Source organism: Cinclus cinclus, chromosome 2 (genome assembly GCF_963662255.1).
Source record: "Cinclus cinclus chromosome 2, bCinCin1.1, whole genome shotgun sequence".
Taxonomy (NCBI): domain Eukaryota; kingdom Metazoa; phylum Chordata; class Aves; order Passeriformes; family Cinclidae; genus Cinclus; species Cinclus cinclus.
This window is the reverse complement of record NC_085047.1, coordinates 88,167,261-88,190,665: the sequence shown is the minus strand read 5'-3', so window position 1 is coordinate 88,190,665 and position 23,405 is coordinate 88,167,261. Positions and strand designations below refer to the sequence as shown.

The 23,405-nt window shown below is 44.9% G+C and overlaps 1 protein-coding gene across 28 annotated transcripts in view; it reads right to left on the bottom strand.

Moving 5' to 3' along the window:
• Positions 1–19,934, bottom strand: part of MAP4K4 (mitogen-activated protein kinase kinase kinase kinase 4) — a 163,872-nt gene extending 143,938 nt beyond the window's left edge. For all 28 annotated transcript variants that reach the window (XM_062487889.1, XM_062487893.1, XM_062487888.1 and 25 more), the window contains exons 1-2: positions 19,675–19,934; positions 19,260–19,325 (exon numbers count right to left, since the gene is read on the bottom strand). In XM_062487889.1, coding sequence (XP_062343873.1) covers positions 19,260–19,325; positions 19,675–19,731 — 123 coding nt within the window. In that variant the 5' untranslated portion in view covers positions 19,732–19,934. The remainder of the gene's footprint in view (positions 1–19,259; positions 19,326–19,674) is intronic.
• Positions 19,935–23,405: the final 3,471 nt, after the last annotated feature.

The window sequence follows — 23,405 nt, the reverse complement described above, 5'->3', positions numbered from 1 at the left end:
CACTGCCTGCTAACAATCCTATAGCAAACTGCTGCTAACAGCAGAAAAAGAAAGGATTCATTACAAGGAAATACATATGTTTGCACTTTTAATAATAGATTTTTAATAAGGTATAGGAAATAACAATAAAACCAACCTTATGATAATACAAAGTTAACCAAGTATTTCTGAAGCAATAAATTTCAAGACCAGAGCTTTCTGGACCTCCCAGAGGTCCTGAAAATATAGCCTTATGGCCAGCTCCACAGGGATGGCTCTGCCCATCATCAGGATGTGGCTACGAATGATTATACCCAAGTGCTCATTTCATGATGGAAAATGATCACAATAAAAAAGATGTCAGAATCCTGCAGACTTAAAAAATCAAAAGTAATTAAAACCACACAGAATTCAAGTCTACTAGAGATTTATCAAATATTTAATACAGAAAGCCCTGAAGTGTATTGCTGTCAACTGAGCTTGAGAGAAATGTGCTCCATTCCCAGCATACAGCTTAATCTGTTCCCAGGATGCATTTCTTTACTCAATAATTTCAGTTCAAACAGAAATGAACTGTGGATGTATATTTTAGCTAAATTACTGCCTTTCTTTAAACAGACCCTGGGTAAAAGGGGCATTAACCCCCTCTCCATCCTGTGTGCTCGGTGCTGCTTATCAGCAAGATGAAGTATTATCTTTCCAAAGCATGCCCTTTAATCCTTTCGGTGTCTAAATGTGAAGCCCCACCAGTACAATGCCCCCAGAGTGGGACGTGTGGTGTGTCCACGCAGCTCTAATCTTCAATCAATTCCAGCAGAGAGAGCATTAAACACAGCCAGTTAAATTCAGCAGAGCAGGACTAACAAGATCCATGTCCAAGGGCAAGAGCCAAACACTTCAAGGGGTCAGGTTGGAAATATGCTGCAATTTCAATTCTTCCCAAGAACCTAAGCTGCTTTCAGCAATTCCTGTATGGGACAGGTACAGGACCAATTACTGGAAGGAAAAGGTGATTCCCAAGTACCTGAGCACCTATATTATCAGTGAATTTACCATACAGGAGCAATTAACAATGATTAGAGTCTTTTGTCTATCCAGTACATTACAGAGGTCAGCACCAAGCCCATCTGCAAGGACTGCTTGCTTTTTTTCATTCAGTAAAAAAAACTTCAAGAAACACAGTGTCCTAAAGTAACCACAGAGCACCCTGTATCTTCCCTTACTGCCTTTTCAGCCTGCTGGTGCCACACACAGCCCATGTGAACGGCCTTCCCCTGGAACCGCTGCAGCTCCTCAGTAGATGAATCTTTGTCCAGATGGTGGTCTCAGCAGAAACTGCTCTAAGTACCTCCTAATACTTAAAAAAACAGACTTGGCTCAATCCTTCCACAACTGTCACCTCTTTGGAGATCAAGGGGGGATTGGGGGGTGGGGGAGGGGGAGAAAGGAGGGAATCTTAAAAAATAGATGCAATTATGGTTTTTCTGAGGGGAAAAAGGCTATTGTGAGTACATTCAAAACTGCAGATTTCCAAGTGAGAGAGTTTTGATTTTTACAGTTTGCTGCCTGCTGCTACCAGGGAGACCACTGCATTACTATCCAGCACCTAAAACACTGAATCTGGGATAGAGAGGCAATCAGCATGTGGAAGGCTGGAGATGAGACCTACAGCAATTTCTTAATCCTCCACACCTCACTGTATGGCACAAAGCCATAGACACCCTTACACACTTCTCAGTCCATCCATGAGGTGAAAAAATTCTGAATAGATAACTAATTTTATTTCATCTGGTAAACCTGGTAGGCTGGGAAATTGAATATAATAAGCCTGCTGTCCCTACTCTCCCATCCACTCCATGCCTGGGAAGGACAGGAAAAGCAGTTCCTGGGCAGCAGAGTCTGAATCAAAGCAAAGGGGTGAAGGGCTCCCAAGGGGAAAGCATCACTCCTGTGCATGGAGTGGATCACCCTGAACACATCTGGGGAAGAGAAACACAACCAGCAAGGAAAACTGTGACTAAGCTCCAGGCTCCAAAGACAGTAACTCCACATTTAAAGCTTCCCCCATCAAATGCTATTATGATCTAGACAAATTAAATGGACCATTTCTTAAGGCCATGATGCCCACACAGTCTCAGGGGGACAATCACACGGACTAACCCACAGAGCCAGAGACAGGATGTGGTGACAGTGCATGTGGAAGCTCCAAGACAAGCTAATGAAGGCAGACCCACAGAGACAACCTGCCCTCCTCCCTCGATTCCCCCACTTCCTCTTTAACAGCTGCCTAGCACCTACTGACTTACAGACTGCCATTCAGCATTTACACAGCCACTAGGCACCTCCTTGCACCTAGAAGCCCAAGAAATAAAAGTTCATGTATATTACATGTCCTACAGTGAACTTCGCTGGGTATCTAAATGTCACAAAACACTTTGAAAAGGCAGAAGTGTTGCAATAAAGAAGTCAAAGCAGGATGTCAGGGGGTGAGAGTGCTCTCCTGGATGTCAGTGCTGGTAATTTACAATGCAAAAGGAGAAAATTTTAGAAAAGATTGTTAAAAATTTGTCGTAACAAAATTTAAACCAGTCTTTCTCCTTTCGTGTTTCTGATAGAACGTCCTTTTACCTGCCACACCCAATCTCAAAATTAAGTATCAGCTAAACTACAGTTTATCCAACTCAACACTGCATTTTCCTCTACTGAATAAAATTAACAGCCACCCCCAGTTTAAAAAGAGATTTCTTAAACTAACAGCTGCATCAGAACCAGCACTGAAATGCCTTGAGAGTTTCTGCTTAAACCCACACTTTGAAAAGTCATGATGGAGTTCATTTTCATAAATCTGAAGAGAGAAGAAAGTGAAATGCTTTGCTAGAATTTGTTCTGCGTTAGTATAAGAAAGGTACCCTCTGGAAATGCTTTTTGCAGGATCATAGAGAGAAATAGTTTGAAGCCATTCTCTTTTATAAAGAGCAAGCTGATTTTCAGAGGCTGTGTTTTAGGCTTAAAGGGGCAGTTCAGAGATAAGATGGCACTTCAGTTTTGTTTTTTACAGTAAGAGTTTCCCAGAACTCTATAATACATGTGTCCTACATATGTATCCACACATTGGTTATAGCCTTTGCTTTGTTTCAACTCTGTACCAACACTTGCATGGAGTAGTTTTATTTAAAAAAAAATCCAAACAACAAAACCAAAACAAAAATTCTAACGAAGTCCACTCAATAACTTAGTGGAAGGCTGTATTTTAGCAATGACTGCAAGCAGAGCAGAATAGAATTAGCTACTGGCTAGCCCACAGGTGGGCTGCTCTTGGATTAAACAAGAAGGATGAGACCCGTACTTGAATTGGCACCAATCACAAGGGGCTGCAACTCGTTTTTGAACAAATTTGAAGCAGACTTGACAATGTTTTGCCATGACAGGCAGAGAGCACAGGCTGGGGGTTTGACCCTGCACTCTTTGGGTAGGATGGTGGTGCCTGTCCCAGGAGCACCCTCACCATCACACCTCTCCTCTCTGGTGCCCTTTTATCCTCCCCACACCAAAACCCTGATGTGCCCCTTTTCTTCCCACCTCCCCACCAAGAGAGAAACAAAGGGTGGCAGTGTCTAAGAGTAATCTGGGGCTTGCTTTATTACATGCTTAACAGAGCACTGAATTACTGGTGGTTATTGCCTAGTTTAACTGCTTTCCTTAAAAGAGAAACATGAGCAAACAAGCATGGGTCATGAAAATGCCCCTATTCAGACAGGAGCTGACAAGAGAAAAAGCATCCAGGGTTTATGACTGCTTACTACTAGTTTTGCATTCAGGCACCAGCTGAAGTGACAGCAAATGCAAATAAATCCCCACCTTGTCCACAGCCTCCTTAGGGGGCTTGTCTAGCCCTGGATTTACCTCCCGAGGTTAGCACACACTAAATACCCAAGGCTTTAAACCACACCAACTTAGCATGTGTGAAGGGCAGCGTGCCTTGTCTAGACAAAGACTTTCAATGCACTTTAGTGAGCACATCCAAATCTCACATCTTCAATCCCAGTGAACTTTCAATGCACTTTAGTGAGCGCATCCAAATCTCACATCTTCAATCCCAGTGGAGACAGAAACCCTGAGAGAGACCAGAGAGCATCTCCCCTCAGAGCTCCTCGACTGATGGGGAACACCCAAACTTCAGAAAATGGTACCACCCTTTTTCTCTGAAAGACCAGGATAAAAATAAATACCTCACTGGCGCAGAAGCCAGATCTGCAAGCAGGGGTAACCTGAAGCTTGGGCACACACCTTCCCAACGACCAATAATGAGGGGGTTTAACTCAGAAGCAGGGGGAAGGAGAAGAGCTAACAGGCTCTCTTATCCCCATCTACCTAGTCATCTATTTTTTTGTGAAACTTGTTTGGATTTCAGACCCATAACCCAAACCAAAACACAGCTGAAGTCAGCCCTGAGGTGGAAGAAGTGTTGAGGACTGACTGAAATGGACAAAGCTTGATTTCTTCAGAAATCCAGGGTAAAAAGAGACCACAAAAAAAAAAAAAGCCTGAAGAAGATACAGAATGCATGTGGAGCGACACAATAATGTAAAAACAAATATACCTCATTCATCTTGGTAGAACTATAGCCAACATACCAGACGTCATGTGGATTTAACCATATCATTTCTATTTGTTAGTTACTTTTAGAAGAAAAAAAAAAAGCCTCAGATAAGCCCAGAGGAAGAAATGCTAAGGATGACGAGCAGAGTTTAGAGGAAGGGAGACTAGCAGGAAGAATTCACCCACATTAGATGACTATGAAGGAAGACAGCAAAGACAAAACAAACCACACAAAGGGGGAGAAACCTGCCACCGCTAAGGAAAAGAGCAAAATTACAAAATTCATTATAGAAGAAAAGATTAAAGAATAAGTCAAAGAAGCTAAGGACCTGAGGCACTTCTGAAAAGTGTTATTTCTAGAAGAATACTTCTTTCTCTCAAGTCTGACATGTGAACATTATCTCAGACCAAAAATGTGCCAGCCTTTGCCCACACAGCTCTAACCACAAACTCCAGTGCCAGGCTGACACTCACTTCAGTTCTTCTGACTTCAGCAGACAGGGTCTGCTCCTGGACAGTCAAAGTACTTCTAGCTTGACAAAAAAAAATCTAAGCTAAACCAATACACACCTCAACTCTGCACAGGAATTGCTTCTCTCATGCTCTTTTATTCCATATTTCTTCATCTCTCAAACGACATTTAAATTTCTTAAATTATGAGCACACAGGTGGTTTCATAATCTGTTGAGGTTTCCATTCCTGCTGGCCTAAGACAGCAAAGATGTTAAAAAGTATTTCCCTCAAAACATTCAAACCATGAAATCCCGTATTTGTTGAAGAGAAGTTTGGCTTGGGTGCTCACAAGACTTTCTGCTGTCACGCAGAACTGTTCCCGAAATGAGGTGGTTTTGCTGATGGCTGTGATTCAGGCACAAGTCCCAAGTCATTTCAGCATGTTGTTTTTATCATCTGTCAAAGCTTCCATAGTAGCTATTAAAAGAAACCCACAAAATCCAGCACAGCAGAGGCAAACTCAATCTCTGCCTTGCAAAGAAACTCAGGACTGAGCATCTTTGGAACAGCCCTGTCTGCACCTTGGAAAGAGCAGCATCTCAAGGTCAGGTTATAAACACATCTCTCAGGGAAACACTCTGTACTGCTGCTGGGTGCACACAATCTGCACAGGAGAAAAAGAAACAGCCTTTGAAGATGGACAAGCTATTAAAATTTTACTAGGTGAAATGTTTACTGAAATAAAACTAGTCTTTTCCACTCCTGGTTATTATCGCAACACATATGGTAACTGACACACAATTAATGCAGCTTTAAACCAAGAGCTCTTGCGAGAAAAACGCAACCCAAACTTTTCAGCTAACCTTGACAAAAGGACAGGTTTTGGTAAATTTCAGCAACACAAGTGGCTTTGTGATATTCCCCATTTATTGGGCACCTCTCACTCCCACAAATGAGCACCATCTCTGAGCAGAGGAGGTGGGAAGCAGCACTGTCAAGTCAGCAGCATCCATCACCACTGAGAGATCCACAAGCAGTCAAGGCTCAGCAGACACGACCACCACCCCAGAGGTACCGTACCACCCACACCCTCTTCAGTGGGTTTTCATCTACATGTGCCATTTCACAACAGCCAACAGCTGAGACAATGGCACCCACAAAAAGAATTCTTAAAGAAGAAGGAAGAGCATTTCGGATTCTTCCCTTAAAAAGAATCTTGTCTTTTCCTAAGCACAGGAATCCTACAGGGTGAACAGATTTTAGCAGTAACAAAACACTTTAATACTCATCTAATGGCTTTCTTTCCAAACTCACAAAGACCTACAAACTACTTTGATGCCATCTTTATAGATTTGAAATGCTGTTCACATTTCTTTTTCCCATCTTCTCCTATCTGAGTTACAGAGAAAGATTAAAATTCAATTATGGTGCTGCTGGGTCAAGAGATTCTCCAGCAATCCCAGGTATCTCCAAGACCCAGTGCTTTCAGCACAGCTCTGAATCATGTGAGCCAACAGGATCCCTCTTCCTGCAGGAATAAACCAATCAGATACCACCCAAGGTGTTCCATCTGTCTGCCTAACCTTCCCTTCTCCTTTCTGCAATAGGACATCCTTCTGATGGGGAGCACAAAATAAAACCTTCCCCTTTCCCACATAACCAGTGCAACCACAGCATATGTATACTAAACATGCTTTCTTGCAACACCAGCACACACTGACTACACACTCTGTTAGCGAAGAGTTTAGAGGTGCAGAGCAGCAGCAGATGAGGACACTCTGAAGCCAGCCATGATCACAGCAAGGACTTGATCTGTGAAGAAAGTGGCAGGGTCAATGACAGTGGTTTCGTTGCCCACTTCTCTCATCCTTTCCCAAAGCCCAGCACAAGCATTGCCACAACACTTGGTCCATGAGAAGGCACCTCCAAATTCGCCAATTAGCCAGAAGAAGTCTTCTCGATAATGAAAGTATCTTTATTCCTGAAGAAGAGACTAGCGCACTCTTCCACTACCTCAGAGGAAACCTAAGGAAAGGTAGCATTACTCAGAACTGATTTAGTGCCTCAAGCCATTCAGAAGACCATAAAGCCACTGACAGACAAGACAAGCAACTCATTCACAAGGGCTCTTTGATCTTAAATACAAATAAAATTAGGTCAATATTAAAGATTTTCATTCCTTGCCATATAAGACTGCAAAAAGGCTAAGAAAAGCTTTTCCCATTCCTTCTTTTAACACCCAAGTTATTCAGCAAGTAACATTTCTTTCACATGACTTGAAACATTTTCTCCATATTCACTTGTCATCACCCCAGAACTTAACTCTTGGTGAAAATGCACAGGGGTGGCTGTACAGAGTGTTCTCCACAGTCGCAAAAGACAAGTCAGAGCAGAGAATTCCAGTGTGCTCCACACAGGGGAAAAGAAGAACAAAGTACACCTTTCACAACACTCAGATTAAAAAAAAACAAAAAAAAGGGAAAAAAAGAAAATATTTTTCATTTATTTGTTGTTCAAAGCATTCCAGTGATTTTTAACAGATGAAGATGACAAAGCCTGTGCTGTCACTATTAATAGGCTGACATTCTTTCTTCTCCCACAAGACCACACCAGAAACACAGGCGAAGGCGACAAGTTAAGGGAGTCTGGAGTCATGCCAGCTCTTCCAAACCCCAACTCTGCAGCACAGGGACTACTCCAAACAGACCCCAGGACAAGCTCTCATATTCCAGGCTCCCCCTTAGTTCTCAATGATGCACCTTTTGTTCCTTCCCCTGCAACAGTACATTATTAACTTCATCTACTGAAATAGCAGTAGTTGACAGGATAATCTAGGGATATAGCATCACCTTGCATTTTTGATTTAACATGCTTAGCTGTGTTAGGGTACCTTTAAAATTTTATTTATTTGCTTTCTAAAGCAACCAAGGGCTCTCATAGGCAGCAGAAGGCCCCTGAAGCTATCACTGTTAATGTGATATCTGCTCATAAATGTCAATATACCAATTTTAAAGGTATTAAAGCTGCTGTTTAGTCATGGTAAAATAACCTAATACCTTCCTCACCTCCGTTACAGACAGCAATACAGTTAAATGTGAGCAATTCAGTTCAGGCCTTTCTGCAAAAGACAGCTAAGCAGAAACCTCAGCAACTGCAGGCCAGCACATAATTCCACCACAAATACAAATAAAACAAGCAGGAGTACCATGAGACTCTATGAGATCCACCCACCTAGTCACCCAGGGATATTTAGACCCTTTCTCTGGGCAGTTTTTAAGAGATCAAAGGGTCATCATGCAAAGTCTTCCCTCTCTTTAGCATGGGTAAGCATGAAAACTGATCCCAGCCAGTTCTAAGGCAAAAGAAGGGATCTCTCTTGATTAAATCACGTAACTATTCCGTGTTCAGAGGTTTAGAATGTACCTCTGTCATGTATTTCCTGGGTGGCTAGGAATAAATTACATCAGTTCCCCACCATAGTTCCCTCTCACCTCCTCACCCTGAAGTAAAGCACAGTGGATAACTTAAGTATCAGAGAAGCACTTGAGAGTTCCACTTCCTTCTGTGTTTATACAGGAGATTACCATGCAACTGAAAGTTCAGTTTAACAAATGGTGCAGAATCTGAAACTTCAAGTACTTCAGGAATGTCCGCTGTAGCTGCTGAAGGAATAGCCAGGATATTGCCTCAAAAAACCCCAAGTGTTAATTAAAGAAGCGATACTTGGATTTACAACAGGTTGAGATTTAAACACAAGATTCACAACCAGACTAAATTCTATTAGCTGAATTTACAGATAGGAAGAAGCAATACAACAATACAGGTGGAGAAAATAAATTTTAAAAAATAAATAAACAGGTTTGATTGCAAAGGACACCTTACAGAGAAGCACACATTTAAAAAAAACCAGTTTGAATGTCAGGTACTTCATTACAACTCTTATCAACATCATCAAAAAGCTAAAGCACCTCTATAATTCTCACCTGATAAACAGTAACCTATATTAAATGCATTCTCTAGAGATGTATAATCTACCTGAACAGGAAAGAACCCAGTGCTTACTGCTGAAGCACAGAGAGGAGACACAAGGCAATGAGTGCTTTTAACACTGGTAGATTTATTTCTGCAAAACTTCTGAGGGATCTGATTGAGAAAAACTGTCTCATGTAAGTTACAATACTTCATATAAGAGTGCAGAGAATCTTACCTGAGAGCAAACACATTCACCTCTTGGTATATGCAAAAACAGGTCACTTAAAAGGTTTTTTTGAGAAAATTGATGTTTCCCTTCCATGATGGGCAAGTGGGGTTTTACATGCCACACACTTTCATATATGCACTTACAAAGGCATCTTCACTCCCACTATATACCCCACAAAGAACGTGGACTGGAAGAGTTGCTTACATGCATGGTACAGAGTGGGGTGAACCTGACTAATCTTAAGACTTTCAGAAGACAGACATTCATCAAAAGTTCCCATTTTAACTAACAGACAAAGACTCAGGTAAAGAGCGATTTACCTCATCCTATGGTAGTTACCTCCCGAGAGCATTCCCATGTCCTATTTCTCTCCACTGAGTCCAAGAGCACAGATCAGACAGCAAACGGACAGTAAGCAGCCCACCTACTTAAGCACCTTCAAAAGTACCATCCAAGCCCACTGCACAGAAACAAGCTGTACATTACCAAGCATCTGCGTGTAAAAGCAGCTCTCACTACAAAATGCGTTTTTCACCCATCAGGCCACCATAATACAACTCGAGATACACAGCACTATCAGTTTCTTGGGAAGCACAAAACAAATTTAATTAGGGCTTCCAGTCAGCAAATACCTCATTTTTATTTGAAAACTCTGCTGCACCAGTTCCTCCAAGAATTATTCTGATTATTGCAGTAGCTCATGGTAGTGGACTACAGCTAAGGGTTCACAAGCATTTTGATTTTCTTTCTGTACCCCTATCTGTAAGGGTTAATAACTCAATTACAAGTGTTCCCTCTTGACAACAGCCTTGTAAGATGGGTATAGCTGTGCTTCCTTTTAAATTTTTTACTGATTTTCATTTGGGAATCACAAAAATAAAGGAAAATAACGAACCAAAACAAGGGGGGTCCCTGACTCCAAGATACATAAACCCAAGCAAGGCAAAGAATACTTTACGATAGCATATCAAGACCCATAGACCTTAAGCATTTATTTTCTGTGTTTGAAAACAAAACAACCCAATACCATTAGACAGCTGAAAGTTTAGGGAGCAAGTTTTGAGACAAGTTTATTTTGTTTTGAGCTTAGAGTTTAAATTAGAATCATGAACTTTTGCCCACTGTCATTCCCTTCAGCTACTCTCTCAATCCTGGGAAGAAGCTCTTGAAACTGCCAGAGCTTAACTGAAATTGTCGTATTTTTAAGACTTCAATTTTTAACAGTGCCAGTCCCAGAGTGCATCAGCTTTGGGGTAAACCAGAAAGAGTAAACTATTGCCTTGGTAGTCCACAGGAAGTTAATAAAACAGATTTGATGCAACCGATTATTTTGAGCTGCTGCCATTCTTTTACCTAACAAAGTAATACTTTCCCATTTCACCTCTGTTCTCTGGTGAAGTTTCCCAGTGCAGGAACTACACACAGGAGCCAACAACTCCATGGACCATACCATGAACTGGTACAGTATTAAAAGATGGTAACCCAAACATTTACACATAAAACCTGCACGACTTTCAGAGCCCTAAAATACCCAGTGAAACTAAGGGGAACTCCATGGACAAACAAACTGAAACGAAAAGCTGTTTTGGAGATTAAGATATCACGGAGTGAGTAGTCAAAGAAGAAGCTGAGGAATGTCATGGACAGATGCATGGACATGCATTCCCATTGAGCAGAGCGGCACTAGAAGGAAAACCTTCGGAAGCAGGTACAGAGTGGAGCTGCAAATCTATGGTGGCCAGAGGGATGGATCTCAGAACTTTCTCAACCAGGGTGATGACAAGAACACTAGGCAAGTGGACCTCGCCAGCAGCCCCAGAGCTACTGGGGTGCTCAAGGCACACAGGGGCAGGGGAGAAAGCAGACAAACGTCGGTGGCACACCACCAACAGCCCCAGCAGCCACATCCTGACCACAGCCCACAGCAGACCTTCTCCAGGGGTAGTGCTACCTTGCTCCAGGAAGAGAGTGACCACAGTTCATGTGGCTCCTTCAGCCGCAGGTACAAAGTTGTGAGTCACTGCAATCACTGCACAGAGAGCAATTGTTATCAATGCGCAACAGGACAGCTCCAAAGCGAGGTGAGAGAGACATACTAGATAAGCCCTACAATACCAGTATAACTGCATCCATGTTAGGAGTTTTACCACGTTAGCTGTTTTATTGCTAGACAGGCCAATCAAGACCTGTTGGCACTTGCAGTGTCCTATTTGTACAGTGGTGATAGTGACAGCCACAGTGCCAGAGCAATCCAGGGAGGTGCGGCTTCAGTGGGAAAGAAACATTTTGCCATGAGTGTGAAACTATCTCCCCCAAAAGACATCCTTATTATTCTGGCACACAGTCACAACACAGCTAGGTGAGCTAAAGGAGGTCTCCTCAGCCTGGGCTATGCTGAAATCATCACAAAAACCTGCGTCAATAAACATTCCCCTGGTGTGCATAAACCCAAAGCCTGGCTGACTAGTGAGCTGCCACGGCTAAAAGCTAATCTCTTTCATAATATATATTTTATATATTTTAATATATTTTTTAATATAAATTACATGTGCTAACATGTTTCTACTACCAACTAAGGTGTTCCTCACTTTTTCTTATATTAAGCCCCACTTCACTTTTTCTTCCCCACAACTATGAACAATCCTCTAATTCATTCACTACATTTAAGCCATGTTCTCCTTCATCTTCTGATTTCCTCTGTAAATTCACCTTCAGTAGACTGCTTCTCTCTGAACTGCCCTGCTATCTCTTCCTAACTCCAAATCTTTCCATAGATTTCATCCTTCACTTGCAACTATGATGCAAGGTCAAGCAAGAGGCCATAGAAGAACCTTTGGAAGACGTCAACACCCTTCATGCCCATACAGTTGAGCTGGACAGGGCATTAGAGATGGGACTTAGTTGCACCAATTTCTAAGTAAAGTGGAGAGAAGCCTACTCCATCCATACCTCCATCTGATCCTTATGTGCCTCTAAAGCTTATATCCTCTGAAAGGGTGAGTGTTGCCACTCCCCAGTCTCTGTGATTTCATCCTTCTTTCATGGTGGTTTTCACAGATTTCCCAATAGGCAGCAAATTAAGAGCAACACCACTGAGGTCAAATTGTAATTATTCACTACACTCAGAATAGCAGATTTGACTCTGCTGCAGGACAGCAAAGCCTGGGAGAGCAGAGGAGTGCTTTGCTGGCAATACTATCAAGTCCCCAGTCAGTATCTGCTCCCCTTTCAAAAGGCTGCTCTGTCCTTTTTTGCTAACACTGAAATAGAGTTAGGGCTACACCAGTTAGGGCTACAGGGCCCCATGGCCACCTTGGAGGAGATGCATCAGGCCTTGCTCAGGACATGACAGGGGACCAGGAATGAGGCTTAGGTGGAGGTATCACGAGCTTCACAACAGCATATTGGCCATTCAGCAGTAGTACTCTGCAGCTTTTAATAAGTGTCATATTTTTTGTGCCTCCGTGAAAGTGTTTCACAATGCATCCAAGGCAGAAAATACACTTTGGAAATAATACTGAGATGCAATGTGAAAATCCCCAAGCCCTCTACAATCAAAGCTGCCTCAAGCTTCCCAAGAGGTAGGCACACTTGAGGGTTTTTTCTTCCTCCTTCCCACAGCTGTTTGATTTTAGAGCCAACAGTATCTTTTCTTGAGCCCATACTAACCTGAGAAATAATTAGGGACCCATCATGTCACAAACAAAGTATTTGATAAGAGAACTCTTTTGTAAAGCTATGAGATCCCCTCCCAAATCCACCTCTCGTTCAAGCAAGCTAAATTCTTCCCACCACTTTCTGTGGGCTGAGACCTAAAATAAGGATGCAGATAAGGATCTTGCTGTAACTTTGACTATAGTCAAGCTCACATTGTGCAAGTCAATGCTGTTGAGCTTAAACATCAACGTCATCCAAAGCCTGGTGGAGCCAGAGTGTACAGTCAGAAACATAAAATGGAAAAACAAAAATACCACTTTCCTCCACAGAAAACAGATCTCAGGAGGGTAGGTATACAACATACTAAGCTGAAATGGCTCTTGCAACAGCAAGTACCACTTGAAAAGATGACTAGGACATAATGTGTATATACAAACACATGCTAGACCACATGAGAAAAGTTAGCTACCATTATAGTCCAAAAATTTATACTAAAAAATGTATATGCTGAAGGCAAGGAAATGCAAAGGGTGAGCACCTCTTATAATGTTTCATTGCCTTTGGGGACGTTCCTCTACATCACTCCTTTGGGTGGGAGGTGCAGACCTGCCATCATCACAGAGACCAAAAGGATTTCTGCACTATCAGGCCAAGGCTCTGGTGCTTGGAATTCAGACAACATGTCACCAAACTACATGATATTTATAGGAGAGAATAAAAATTAAGTAAGGAATGGAAGATGTACATTCCTGGGTTTCTCCTTTCTTCACTATCCCACAATGACTAAGACCCCCTACTCCAGGCCGTATAGATGAAGCTCACCTTCCTCATGCGTGGTGCAAGAAGAGACTTTGATGGGGAAAACCATCCACCCATACAAGCCCAGGGAAACAACCCCTACCATTGCCAAGGGGGAGAGAGCCCACACATGCAAAAAGCAAGGAGAGAGTACCAGATTACTTCAACTGAAATTTTATCCATACCAGTTGAAATATCTTCCTATAGAAAGCTGAAAAAAAGTCTAGGAGTCAGCACAAAACTCTGGGCTGGATCTTGTTACATCCATCCACCTAGAAGCTCTGCATACACCAAAGTCCCAGAATGCTGGGACTCTTTTAATTAGTTCAGAATAAGGAGTCCCTGCCCCAGGAGTTTACAAAAACCCCAGATTTTGCAAACAGACAGATGGGGCTGGGGGGAAAAAGAACAAGAGGGACATGTGGTTACCCACAACTGGCACATTGCTTTCTTTTCTCTATTTCTTTTTTTTTTTCTTTTAATAAAAATAAATACCAGTAATCCCCACTGGCCACCTGCCTAGCTTTTGTATATTTAATTAAGAAGCATTTGGGTGATGGAGAACTGGTCAAAAGTTCAGTCAGTTTAGGGGAGGACAGGAAAGTAAACATCTATCTGCAGGACCCAAAGAAATACCAGTATTCCAGCCGCTGCCTGGTCCTTCACGACTTCTAAAACAGGAAGGTCTCACTTTGCAACACAATCCACAAAAAATCAGGAGTAAGGGAAGAAGCGCAATTCATACTTAAGAGAGCTGGTCTGGACCAGTTCCTGAAAGCCAGTGACCTCACTGATCCCCAGTACAGTTTGTCTTTATAGTGATAAGACTGGAATTGTATTCATGTTTAACAAAATCATTTGAATCCACAATGATGTCCCTTTAGCAGTGAGAGGAACAAAGGGGAGAGCGAGCAGAAAAAACACCCTTAACTGAGTTACTGGAGAATACCAAGAGCTGTCCTATCTTCCTACCCCTGTAACACAGTCACCTTGTAAGACAGAAAGTCCATTAAGACAAAAATAGGGTATCCTTAGCGTGGGAAAACATTTAGCCAAGTTTTAATTTACTTTCAAATCAGCATTTAAACGATCACATCTTACATCACTTCCTTTTACGAGCCAGCAGTTAGACAATACACATCATTTACATGCAGTTTTGGAAGGCTGCAACATAGATCAACAAAAGAAGCCTTCACTATGAATTAACTATTACAAGGCTCTTAGAAAGTCACTCCAGCCTTCGTTGAGGGCAATTAAGAGTATCATCCCTAATTCTCATCTTTTGGTGCACTCCTGTTATGCCTCAGAACTCCCACAAATACATCCTTCCACCCAAGCCATTGCTGCCACAAGACAATTACAATGTCCGTGAGATGTAACAGTACACTCAAAATGGTTAAAGTGTTAGATGTCTTTAGAAACACAGACATACACAACAAAAGAGAAAGTGACTGAGCAAGTTAACATAGATCAGTCTCAATAGCAAAATTACAAATGAATGATCAGATGATTGAGATTTTAAAATTTCAAAAGTATTGAACAATTGTCTTTAGGTCACAGGTAATTTTTTGCATTAAAAAAAAAAATAAAATCAGAAGGGAAGCAAACACCCAGTTAAGACCTTATCTTGACACAAATTCCAGGAGCGTCCTCATTTGGTGCAAGCCAAACTTCACATTAAGCTTACTGCTGGATGTGAAAAACTAAAATCTAACCGCAGCAATGCTAAAAATGCTTCTTCCACTAGTTGCAAAAGATCAAAAAAAGCCCTTAAGGCAGCCGTTCACTGGGTGAGCTGCCTACAAATCCGACTTAGGCGGGACCGGGCTCAGGAGGGAAGGAGAGGGGCAGCACATCCCTGCTCCTCCCCAGCCACAGCACCAGCCGGCGGCGGGCCCGGAGAGCCCCGGTCCGGCCAGCAGCAGCCCGGGTGCGGCGGTAGCAGCAGCACGGCCCTGCCGGTCCCGGCTCTGCCCGGCGGGGCCCAGCGGCGCTGGCACGGGCGGGGCCGCGGCCCGGGGCTCCCCGCCCGCCGCGGGCACAGGCGCGGCCCGGGCCGGCCCGCACACGCCGCTCGGCTCCCGCCAGCTGATACCGGCCTGCCCAAGGGAAATGTCTCCCTCCCAACGCCAGAGCTGTCCTGGGACTCCCTAGAAGTGTCACAAGGACCGACCCAGGGGGTTCTGCGGCCCGTCCTTCCGCCTGGGCTCGTACTTGGCAGCGCTTAACCCTTTGCTTTCTCTCTAAGTGGTGCAACTTCCACGCCATCATTCTCGGGTTTCGAACCAACCATGAAAGGGAGAACAACTCTCATTCCCCAGGATTTCAAAGCAGCGGTAGAGAAGCTGTGCTTGATCCTAGGACGAATGAGCCAATCCCCAGTGCCCCTTCCCCTCTTCCCCAAAACACCCCTTCCTTTTACCTACCCGGGGCTAGGGAACCTCCTTCCCCCCCATTAATTCACCACTGCATTAACAAGCTGCTCTTGACATACGAGGCTTCTTCAGACAAGACAGGTGTAAGCAAGGTTATGAAGATGAAAATTATAAAAACTCTATAGATTTCAGAATCATAGAATTGCAGAACTGTTTGGGTTGGAAGTGATCTCAAAGATCATCTAGATCGAACCCCTTTGTCACAGGCAGAACTTTCCACTAGGCCAGGCTGCACAAAGCCCCATCCAACCCAGACTTGAACACCTGCAGGGATGGGGCATCCACAAGTTCTCTGGGTAACTGGTTCCTGTGCCTCACCACCCTCACAGTAAAGGATTTCTTCCCAATACCTAATCTAAACCTACTCTCGGTTTCAAGCCATTACCCCAATTCAAGCACAACATAGAACACAGTATTTTTACCACCTCACAACTGAGGTCCCAGGGCCACAGTAACACTCCACCTAAGCCAACCCATTCGATGCATAAAATGTGTGAGCAACTCCACTTGCCCCTAGGTGCCAAGCATCCAAGGGCTGCCCTCACATTTCATACGTGTATAAACATCTATACACCTACATATAGCTAAATAAATAGCAAAGGTAGAACTAGCTACAGAAATATCGCTAGCCAGACATATGAGCTATTCCCAGCTAGCTCAGCTAAGGCAAGGAGGAGAAAAGCAGGGCTACTTCCTGCTTTTCAACAGGTTGGCACAGTCCCCTTCCCACCGCTGCTGGCAGGCTGACCGACTCCCCGGCCGGGCAAGCGACCTTCGGCATCGGCGGCGGGTGCAAGAGCCAGACAAAGAGATAACGTCATGCCCTCCCCGCTCCGCTCGTTCCATGTCCTCCCCGCAGTGGCAGGTAGCCAGCCAATCCCGCTCCCGGGTGACATCATCATCGCTGATGCCTCTACACGAATGTGGAAGTACATCAAACTACAGCTCCGAGCCCGGCTCCTCAAAAGCAACCAGCACCCCACCCCGCCCCGCTCCCCTGGGATGCCAGACCGCTTAGAAGGGAAATAAGACCATCCAGGAAGAGGGATTTCAAGAAGTGGTTGCCGGGTAGGAGGAAAGCGGAAGGCAGCAATCAAACACAGCGTAAACACGTTTTTCCCTCGGCTTTGCAGTTCCTATGAAAGCCCTCTAAACATACACGTATAGTCTCATCTTTGGGTGTCCCTAGCCAAAAAAAAAAAAAAAAAAAAAAAAAAAAGTGGCCAAGAAAAGTTAAATACTATGGCAACAACTTTTTAATTTTCTTTTTTTTTTTTTTTTACATAACTTCATTAGGTTAAAAAGAAAGATGTTTATCACAGCAAGGAAGTTTTTTTTGTTTGGTATTATTTGTTTACATACAGCCCTGTTAGGTGTCCACATTATCAGTGTATGTACACAAATACGGGCAAATGCCTAAGAAGAAGCAGTGCCAACCCAAACTTAAACACCTGTCAATCCATTACTGTCTAGCAGGCTCTAAAGCAAGAAACGAGACTGCCTGTTGCTCCCCATTATCACAGTGACACCGATGCCCTTAGACATGAGGTGTTCATTCAACTCTTCCAAGACAGTAAATGCACGTGTTCAGTTTATCTTCTAATGCTAATTATTCTGGGATATCTCTACCTTGCCTAAAGAAAACAAAATTTTAAATTTCTATTGTCAAGACTGATAAATTAAGGAGAACTTTGCTCATTAACTCAAAAACATTAACAAGTACACTGAGAAACAGTGCACTAAATTGCAATAATTAATAGGAGAGTTTCAAGTCACATATTCACACCCTATTAATTTTTTTTAATAAGGTTTCAGATGATGCAAGCTCTGGGAGCTAATGATTACAGAAAAAATGGTGTCATTTCAAATGGCAGAAAAAAAATTAAATTGTCGAGGTTGTGTCAAAGTGCAGCTTTTTGCTCATCTTCCCCCTCTCCTGTGGCCTCTAGAGCTACATTCTTCTTTCCAGCTTTATACCAACAGCAGCAGCCTGGCTATTCCAGCTCAAGTCTTAAAAACCAACTAATACACTGCGCAGGCAGACTAATTCTCCATCAGGAAAGCTGAGGTTCATGCCCTCAAAACAAACTGACATGTGTTTCATTTGCAGAAGAGACACCAAAGCGCTTTATTTAGTTACTGGAGCTGCAAGCAGCAGTATCTTGCCATCAGGGAAACTCACCAATTACACTCTCTTGTTTATAAGCAAAAAGAAAAACAAAACAAAATGACAACAAAAAAGCAACCAAACAAGCAGTTAAGCATCTTCATCTCTCTCTTTCTCTCTCCAAATGCATCTTGCATTTCTACAGTTTAAGGCTAGAGCCTCCAATCTTCAGCCAAGTATTAAGTCTGTGTGAATAATTAGTCATCCTGGTAGCTAGAACTCACTGCAAAGTCATGCAAGCTTAAGATTTGTTTGTTCCACTGACTGCACACTAAAGGGGAAAAAAAGAAAAAAATTTAAAAGTAGGCTAGTTTCACACCCACATGGGCACTCTCTGATTTCTAGTTTTTAAAGTCATACACTTGTCAAACAGGTTATTCTGGGAAGTCTGATTTTCACAAAATAAGCTGCTCTGCTTCGGTCACTTATTACTGTCACTCTGCACCCCACATCTCTGCACAGCCCATAAGATGCACTCGCCCTCAACTCCATAGCTTCAACACTCTGAAGGTTTTCCAACAAAAAAGCTGGGTGACAATTTTAATTACGACCAATGTATTTGTCTAAAGTCACTGCAGCAGCAGCAACTTCCATAAGGATTTCCAGCAGCAAAGCTGAATAAGCCTGCAGACATGTTCGTATAACCCAGCCAGACTCTGACAGCGTCCACTTGGTTTGGTAATTTCTCTGGACAGAGCACAGAGAAGAATAAGGACAATAAAGGCGCATTTCATCAATACTGGATGGGTACTTGGGAGAGTAATTTGTACCCATCTAAAAAAGCAGAAGCCAAGAGGCTGACAAACTTGACAAGGCCAGCAACAATGACAAGGGCATCACTTCTACCACCCCTCACTGTTCCTGGTGCCAGTGCGGGTGGCTCGCCTTCAGCCGTGTGCTCAGCCCGGCGCAGACAGCGGGTACCCTCTGGAAAATCGACAACAATAAAAGGAGAAATTCTGACACAAACCTTGTAGACTTGCCCGTACGTGCCATTGCCAACCACTTCCACCAGCTCAAAAATCCCAGCGGGGTCCTAGGGGGAGGAAGGGGCAGAGGGGGCGGGGGAGGAAAAGGCAGAAGAGAAGCGGGGTTACATTTTTGTTCAGGCGATGGCTGCTGGCAGAGCCCAGCCAGCGAACCCGGCTGCTGGCAGCGTGCAGCTGTTGCGCCCTGTTTTTCCACGCACATGCCAATACATGCAAACAAAGGAAAAGCAGCCCAAGGCCCGGTCCCCCCGCCCGCCCCTGCGGGAGGGCTCCCCCCATGCGGCCGCGGCCCCCCGTGCCCCGGCCCCGGGCCCGGCCGCTCCCACCCCACCGGCCCCGCAGCCCCGGCAAGGGGCGCGCCGGCCCCGGGGGCCCCCGCCCCAAACCGGCACTCACCCGCAGGGAGGAAAGGTCGATATCCACCAGACTTTTTGCAGGAGAATCGTTCGCCATTTTCCTGTCTCTTCTTATTTTTTTCCTTTATTTTTTTTTCCCTTCTCTGTTAAATAATAGCGAGGCCGCTCCCCCCTCTCTGGAGCAGCTGTGAATTGCACGGAGCTCCGCTCTTCTCCTCCCTTCCGCCCTTCCCTTCTTCACTCCAGCCCCGCCGGGTTGAAACTCTTCAGCATTGGGAGGGGTTGGCGGGGGGGGGGGGTGGTGATGGATAGATAGATAGATAGATAGATAGATAGATAGATAGATAGATGGAGGAGGAGAAGGGGGGAAAGGGAGGTGAAGGAAGGGAAGGAGTGCTGTGGTTTGTCCGTCCGTCCGTCCGTCCGTCCGTCCGTCTCCCCGCGCTGCGGTGCGGGGCTGGATCCCCCCGAGGATCCCGGCCGGTCGGTGGGTGAGCGGGTGAGTCGGTGGGTGCCCGCGCGTCCCCGGCGGCAGCGGGCTCACACCATGTCGCGGCGGCGGCGGCAGGAGCGGCGCCGGTGCCGGCAGCCTCTGGCAGCCTCACGATACGCCCCGCACCCGGGCATGGCACGGCACGGCTCGGCTCGGCTCGGCCCGGCCCGGCCGGCGGCGCTCACGCCGGGAGCCGGCAGTGGCAGCCGCGGCCCCGCTCTCGCATGGGGGGGCGGCTCACGCCCAGCGCCGCGGCGGAGCCCCCGCCGCCTCCGAGCCCTTCCCGCGGCGCTGCCCTCGCATCAAACGGCGCCGGGCACCGGCGGGCAGGGGCTGCACGTCCCGGCGGCGGCGGGGCAGGGGCGCGGGGCTGGAGCGGGGTGCTGCGAGCCAGACAAAGATAGCCGGGGAGGAGGAGGAGGAGGAGGAGGAGAAGGAGGAGGAGAAAATACACTGCGAGCGGAGAGAGAGAGAGAGAGAGAGAGAGAGAGAGAACAGCTCCCCCTTCCCTTCTCCAACAGGAAAAACTGGCGGAAACGCGCCCGCACCAGAGCACTGCTGGGTAAACTCGCGGGGAGAGAGAAAGAGAGAAGGGAGGGAGCGAGCGAGCGCAGGCGGGGAGAGGACCGGCCGCGCAGGCTGCCCGCCCCGCCGCCCAACAATAGCCCCACGGGGCCGGGGCATGTGCCCAGCGGGGAACCGGTGCCGGGCCGGGCCGGCGGGAGCCCCACGCGTGTCCGCGCAGGGCCGTGCGGCCGCCCCACCCCCGGCTGCAGTGACCGGCCCACGCTGCCTCTGCCCCGCGCCCAGGGCAGGGACGGGGCCCTGCAGCCTCCGCCTCGCCTCTGCGGGACCGCGCGGCCGGTGTGGGTCTGTTCACCCTGGGGTGCGGATATTTTCCCATCCCCGGTGAGATGACGAGCAAGATAGCGCAGTTCCCCCCTGCCCCGAGACCCCAGGCCCACAGGAAACACATTCGTGTCCAACGAAGAGATGTCTACAGAGAGTGACTCAAATCCTGGGCCTCAGAACCTGACCCATCTCTCATATTTTAACATATCATTTACTGACAGAGCTGTTTCAAGCTCCCTTCCTACCCAAAAGAATCCTCCAGCAGACTTTGAATCGTGGAAAAATGTCATTAACCTCACTTGAGGAAGACACACCAGGCAGTTGCATGCAGGTGCAAACCTTGGCAGGATTTGTTTCTCATTGAAGTTCTTTATCACACTGATATGGCAAAAATGTTACCTGCTTGCAAGAGGTCGAGTTATGTTTCCTGTGGGAACCAAGGTTTTCCTCTCTCTTCTAATTTAACCACAAAATTACATATACATAGCTATAAGTATCACAGAAACATGCTTTTGAAACAAAGCAAACCTGTTGAGCAGAAAGTGTGAGGATAAATTACCATAACAGTTTAATGGCGTACTTCATTTTCACTTTAAGTGTAGATACAAAGAAAGGAAACTCCAGTCTAGACCAGGAAATTTTTTTCTCTGTACGGGAACCTATAGTCAGGAAAAGGCAAATAATTTCGAATGGATTCGGTGCCATGTCTGCCTGAGTGCATGTGCAGGAGTAAGGTCAAGTCTAGAGATGCAGTAGGTTTTGAAAAGTGGATTTCCATAAAGATTTATTATCATCAGACTGGTTTGCAATACATGGCTTATTTAACTCAGCCTTTTTATGTGTAAGAGAAGCCTTGGTAGGTCAGTTCCATTTCCCGTCTGCCCCAGTGTCCACCTCCAGATACAGCCAGTAGTAAACAGTGCGAGAAGATCATAGGGATATTTTAACCATCCAGTAATACATCCTTGGATTATTTTACCAGCTCTCTACAGACCAGGGAGTTCTTTAGCAGCATTTGGTGTACTGCATTTAATTTTTCCTAAATTATATTTTCCTTCCATTAGATTCCTGTATACTTTGTGGAATCATACATGCTTCTGACTCTTACGGTGTCCTCTGGCAGGGAGTTCCAAAGCTGAGCTAGCATGTTATCTGGAGAGGACCTTTTGCTAGATTGGAGAAAAAAAAAAAAAAAAAAAAAAAAAAGCCCTGCTGGTTCTTGTTTTGGAAGAGATTTCCGATTCATTTTCTTCATTATATTAGTTTTTAGAGACTTCTGGTGTGTTTTCCCACTGGTTTTTGCCAGCTAGCAAATTCATCTTTTTGGTGATACCATGAATGGAACTCATTCCATATTTGCCCTTCATTGAACCATTTCTGCTTCTAATGCCCTCCTTTTTAAGATGGATAAAAGGATTTCCATATCATCTTCATACTGGGTTACCTATGCAGCATCATAATGATGTCCTCATTTCTAGTCCCCTCTTGATCCTTCCTTCCTTCACCGTTGTTGAGTGTGAATATGACATTTCTGTGGAACATGTGTGTTGTAACTCCAGAATCCCCTTCTGTAATGTTAATAATACTTCAGAGACTGTTGCTGTGTGTTTCTGAATGCTGAAAGATTTCCAAGCCCAGACTCTGAACTGTAAGTTTTCCAAACCCAGTATGTAACAACTTTCTTGTGCCTCTGAAAAGTAGAGCCCAGTTTTTTTAGACATGAGGATCTGAGCCTAAATATGTATTTTCACCATTCACGTTTTAACCAACACATTGATTCTCCAGACCTCTGATGTGGCTCCACCACGGTGTCCCCTCTCTCTTTTGAGCTTTTGTTTTATTAGAGTGAGTTCAGTTCTTTGGTGTGTTCTAGTATTATTCTGAAGACTGCTAAAGTGCTAGCAACAAGATTGTGAATTCTTGAAAAGTAAGACATCCCCTAACTTTAGGGAGAAATAGTTTTCATAAAGCAATAAATGCCACAAGAGAGCTTCCTGCTAGTTCCCAGGGTGATGTGCCACCTTCCTTTTCCTTCCTACTCAAGTGGAAGGATGAAGGGCTTGCTTTCTTGAGGCAGAAGGCTCTTTGGCTGTGGCCAAAAGCACTCTGTTCACAAGTTCATCATACTCCTTACAAGCTCAGTGTACTTACCCAGTGTGAAAGTCTAAAGGTTAAAAAACCAAACCTAAAACCACTGGAAAGAAGATAAACGGCCTGTTTTAACTCTTCCTCGTAGTGAAACCAGCAATCCTGAAGAAGATGGAGTGAGACAGGCATCAAAAATCCTAATGAATGCTAAATGCAAGGAAAGGGATTTTCACCCCTGTAGATCGTCGCTCCACAGAGCACAGGTGGTGTTTTTAATGACAAACTTCAGTAGAAGCATCCGAAAATTTGAGTCCACTCCATCCATTTGGGAACAAAGC